At 43.4% G+C, this 5,070-nt stretch overlaps 1 protein-coding gene across 1 annotated transcript; it reads right to left on the reverse strand.

Moving 5' to 3' along the window:
- Positions 1 to 1,310: 1,310 nt before the first annotated feature.
- LOC144464635 (uncharacterized) lies at positions 1,311 to 3,427 on the reverse strand. The gene is made up of 7 exons (XM_078172226.1): positions 3,116 to 3,427; positions 2,784 to 2,891; positions 2,632 to 2,694; positions 2,455 to 2,543; positions 2,109 to 2,215; positions 1,936 to 2,040; positions 1,311 to 1,860 (listed from the first exon to the last, which is right to left on the reverse strand). Exons 1-7 carry the CDS (start codon positions 3,425 to 3,427, stop codon positions 1,718 to 1,720), a joined length of 927 nt encoding a protein of 308 aa, XP_078028352.1. The 3' UTR covers positions 1,311 to 1,717.
- Between the last annotated feature and the right edge of the window lie 1,643 nt (positions 3,428 to 5,070).

Below are 5,070 nucleotides of genomic sequence, written 5' to 3' on the forward strand. Positions count from 1 at the left end.
AAACACTGAAGTTACTTTCTTGACCACAAACTAACATCAGTCCCTTATGACGCTGTGCCAAACGGCAGTAACGTCAAGCCAAATGGGTAAATTAGTGAACACTCAGATTGTACCCGTAATTCAATGTCGTTATTGCTGTTTTTTTTGGGCCCATGAGTGAAACAAATCTTGGATCTAGGATGCGGGTTAAGTAAGGGATAACTTAATGTGGAGGATGGTTCCTCGGCAGAGTCCATTGATTCCTGATAATGTAGTTACTGTAGCAACTCATATACACTGAACAAAAATATAAACGCAACACTTTTGTTTTTGCTCCCATTTTTCATGAGCTGAACTCAAAGATCTAAAACATTTTCTATACACACAAAAGACCATTTCCTCTTAAATATTGTTCACAAATCTGCCTATATCTGTGTTAGTGAGCACTTCTCCTTTGCCGAGATAATCCATCCCACCTCACAGGTGTGGCATATCAAGATGCTGATTAGACAGCATGATTATTGCACAGGTGTGCCTTAGGCTGGCCACAATAAAAGGCCACTCTGAAATGTGCAGTTTTGCTTTATTGGGGGGGTCTGGGGGGGTCAGAAAACCAGTCAGTATCTGGTGTGACCACCATTTGCCTCACGCAGTGCAACACATCTCCTTCGCATAGAGTTGATCAGGTTGTTGATTGTGGCCTGTGGAATGTTGGTCCACTCCTCTTCAATGGCTGTGCGAAGTTGCTGGATATTGGCAGGAACTGGAACACGCTGTCGTATACGCCGATCCAGAGCATCCCAAACATGCTCAATGGGTGACATGTCCGGTGAGTATGCTGGCCATGCAAGAACTGGGATGTTTTCAGCTTCCAGGAACTGTGTACAGATCCTTGCAACATGCGGCTGTGCATTATCATGCTGCAACATGAGGTGATGGTCGTGGATGAATGGCACAACAATGGGCCTCAGGATCTCGTCACAGTATCTCTGTGCATTCAAAATGCCATCAATAAAATGCACCTGTGTTTAGACAGATAGATAGATAGAGATAAAGATAGATAGTTTTTATGATTGCAACTGTGACCAAATTAAAGCATACTGTAGCCAAAATGCTATACAACATAAGTGTCAACAACCCACTCAGATACTCTTTAATCTTGCATAGTCACAACGTGGACAAATTTCACATGTTACCAACACAGTGGCCAAATTCAAGTCCAAATATGAAATGCAAGCACCCCCCCCCCCCCCCCTCCCCCAAAAAAAAACAAAAAACCCTTTAACGGGGGAAAAAAAAAAAAAAAAAGGTAGAAACCTCAGGAAGAGCAACAGACCGGACTGTTGCAGTGCCGATTCATGTGGCGCAAGCAGTGCAAAGCCAGTCTTGCTCTGGTGAGGGCTGTCCGACACACTGTGAATGGTACCACAGACAGCAAGTGGTGCACTCAATCTAAAAAAAAAAAAAAAAAGAGAGAAAAGAGACCTCAGAAACTATCCAAGCAGTGTGTCAGGTAATCATTCATTCATCAGGAGGTTGTACAATTAAACAGTTAATGAGAAATCATGATAATGCTTAGAATTGTATGGCAATGTTGTCAGATACTAGATTTAAATCTTATCTGTGGTTGTCTGTGTTCTCATGTTCCCTCAGCTGCTCCAGTGACCGCTGAAGTGCAAGACATGCAGGTTAAGTAAATTGAACTACACATTAACAATAGCTGTGTGACTGTGAGTGTTCACCCACTGACCGTGAGGTAACCCATCCAAGGTGCATCCAAGGCGTCCAACCGACATTGGAGAATTAATCTCCTTACCCACTCGTCCATCTCAGCCCCGGAGCTGTCCTCCCCACAAGCCCGACACAGCTGGGATAGGTCATCTACAACACAGGCATACATATAGTCCAGTTGCCATTACAGACACAAATAAGTAAACCTGGAAGAGTCCTTTGTACCTGTATTTGCCAGCAGAGCTTTAGCCATGTCCATCCTTAGCATGGCCACACCCTCTTGGTCCACTGGATACTGGATCTGCTGGGCCAGCAAAATCTGCTCTGCAAGATAAAAGTCTGATGAGTATAATTTGAATGACTCTTTAATGACAGGCACAGAGATCACTGAGTTATTACCTTGCACACAAACACCCCACATGATGTTGTGTCCTGCTGTCTTGGATGGGCCAATGTAGAACATGTCCACCTACCAATAGCAGGACACTTCTGGTGAACCAGTGCTCTACACAGAGAACCCAGATTGACCACAGTCAGGAAATTGTAACATAAGCCCAGGTAAGAGGATTTTAAATTTAAGACCACTTGAACAGTGTTAAAGGCCCTCAAAAGGACAAGCTTATGCCAGTCTAGTGAAACAGTATAGTCATAAGGGAAATGATGTAATTCGCCTGTTGCTCCCCCAAGGTTATCCAAAATGCATGAATACATACATGTCTAATGCACAAATTACAGCTGATTCACCTTGTAACATGTTTGCATCTCTCAATCTGTTGCTGAGTGGCCCCAAACGGATCAAGGTATAAGGACCTCATCTCCTTCAGGTACATTATCTATGGAAATGCAAAACAAATATTAGCAACCCCTCAAACATAAGTGTCATTATTGTGTCCACATCTGTCAACATTTAGGAATACTCACAATGAGTGTCCAGTGTCCTTCATGACAGACTGCTCCTGCAGCCACATCACGATCAAGGGCCAACTACAACAGAAATCAAATAAGATACAATATATATCTAACTGAGAAAAACTCACTGGATTGCAAAAGGCACAAAAATGAATCCTACTCACCTGTTTCAGGCTTCTCTGTTTGCCCTGCCACACTGCAGTCATTGCATAGCTGTCTATAATGACAGCACCACTCTTCCTCCCAACCATTGTGAGGTATGCGTTAATGTTCTATGAAAACAATAATGTGATTAATCTGTAAAGACGCACATCAGTCAAATAATTTCTTTAAAGTAGGCTACCTGACTTTCCAACTCCATATATAATTTATATGGCCCCAGCCTTGACCAGAGTGTCGTTCTTTGCCTTCCTGCCCATACATCTCTGATTACTGTAAAAAAAAAAAAAAACATTGTTATGGCAGTTATTCATGAAATGCATAATTTGGGGTGTACTCTATCAGTGTACTTACAAATATCTGCACTGAGTGGAGGTCCTTGGGCTTTGCAGCTTGTGATATGCCTTGCTGGGGGTGTGACTGATGTGGTGGGTGGGTCAATGCGGGGACCAGCCAGAGGAGTAGGATCAGACAATTTTTTGATTTTGGCAGGGATCCTCTCCTCTGGCTGGAAGTAATGAGTCAAGTGGTCAATGTTGACTTTTGATAGTTTCCCACTCTCTGACACCAGGTGAGCAGTCTTCTCCTCCAGCCTTGATATTTTGTAAGGTCCCACTATGCTGGCCTCCAGTTTGTCCCCCTTTTTCATGGCCTGCCGCGCATTTTTCTTTAGAACAAGGTCCCCCACTTTAAAATTGTCTGCCTGACCTCTGTCCTCCTTCCTCTTGTGGACCTTTTGGTGTTTGACCTCAATATTGGCTTTTACCTCTTTTTATGTTGTGGCCTGATCTCTAAGGCCCTGGCAGATCTCCTATGTCTTTATAAGGTTGCAGACTCTCTCTTCGGTCACCTGCCAGGAAGAAATCAGTGACATTGTAGGGGACACAGATGACCCAAATTCAAACTCCAAACAGATGAGAACAATTGGCAGTCTTACTTAATACTCATCTGGGACCTCTGAGGGATACCTGGCCTCCCTCCCAAACATCAGGTAATACGGGCTGTATTGAGTAGTCAGCTGCTTCTTGGTCCTCAGGGCAAACACTGTTGGCTGGAGATACTGGTCCCAGTGGTTGGGGTGCTCAGCCACCAGTTTGTTCAGGGACCTTAAAATGCAGAATTCAGGTACATGCATGAGGAGGCAGAAGATAATTTGGGTTGTCGTGTATGATAAAGCAACCCATTTCCAGATAGTGCCATTAATGATTACCTGTTCAGACTGGAACAGGACATAAGTGTGTTAGGCTATTAAGGGCTCAAGTTCAAGTACTGACAACAAAACTATACCTCTGTATCGTGCCATTCAGCTTTTCCACAAGGCCATTGGTCTGTGGATGATAAGGGGAGCACAGGCTCCTCTTGATGCCCAGTCTCTCACACAGACCATAGTTGACCTTGAAATGACCATTCAAATGAACATGAGCTGAGCCAGCACAGCAAAAGTTACATGTTGGTGATCCATATTGCATAATCACTATACCTTGTTGCAAAATTCTGAGCCTTGGTCTGTTAGCAGCCTTTTAGGTGCACCGAATTTGTACAAGAAATCAAGAACACAATTTGTCACCTCGTCTGCTATTTCTGTTTTGCTTTTTAGTGGGTATGCCTCTGCCCATTTGGTGAAATAATCAACCATGACACATATGTACTGATTGCCACCATCTGTTAAATTGAGTTTACCCACCAAGTCCATTCCAACCAGCTCGAGAGGCTCGGTTACCTGGGGAGGAAGAAACAATCATGAGTATTGCAGTATCACTACTGATGTGATTGAAAGATTTGACTGCATGTCATATGTAATTTACCTCTATTGGATTGTTCTCCCGCTTTTCCTTGATGGTAGCCCTCCTGGCCTGGCACTGGGGACACTGAGCAATCTGAACAGACAAAGATTGTAACAGAGACAAATATTTGTTTAAATAACTGTTAATGATTTAGGCTGACATGGTTGGCCTTTGCACATACACATACAGTATCACAATATAAGGCGTACACACATAACTACCTTACACTCCTCTGTTGTACTTTTGAACCTGAATGTGTATTCCACCTCAAATTTATGACAATACCAACTCACCCACTTGCGAATGTCATCCTCCATGCCAGGCCAATAATAGCGGGCAATGATGGCACTATATATCATTATACTGATTATGGTCTTTTTTTTTTTTTCTTCTTTTTTTTTCAAGCTTTGCTCACAAGATCCAGCACGTGCATGAAGCCCCAACCAGGGATGTGTTGCAGAGCAATGGCCAAGCTGTAGTCACTAAGCAACTGGCTTGTGATGCCATG

The sequence above is a fragment of the Epinephelus lanceolatus genome, chromosome 11 (genome assembly GCF_041903045.1).
Source record: "Epinephelus lanceolatus isolate andai-2023 chromosome 11, ASM4190304v1, whole genome shotgun sequence".
Taxonomy (NCBI): Eukaryota; Metazoa; Chordata; class Actinopteri; order Perciformes; family Serranidae; genus Epinephelus; species Epinephelus lanceolatus.

Coding starts and splice junctions, on each gene's coding strand:
- LOC144464635 (XM_078172226.1), bottom strand. CDS start 3,427: ATGAAAAAGGGGGACAAACTGGAGGCCAGCATAGTGGGACCTTACAAA. Junction 2,544..2,631: donor AAGGACACTGGACACTCATT/GTGAGTATTCCT, acceptor GCATTTCCATAG/ATAATGTACCTGAAGGAGAT. Junction 2,041..2,108: donor TGGGGTGTTTGTGTGCAAGG/TAATAACTCAGT, acceptor CAGACTTTTATC/TTGCAGAGCAGATTTTGCTG.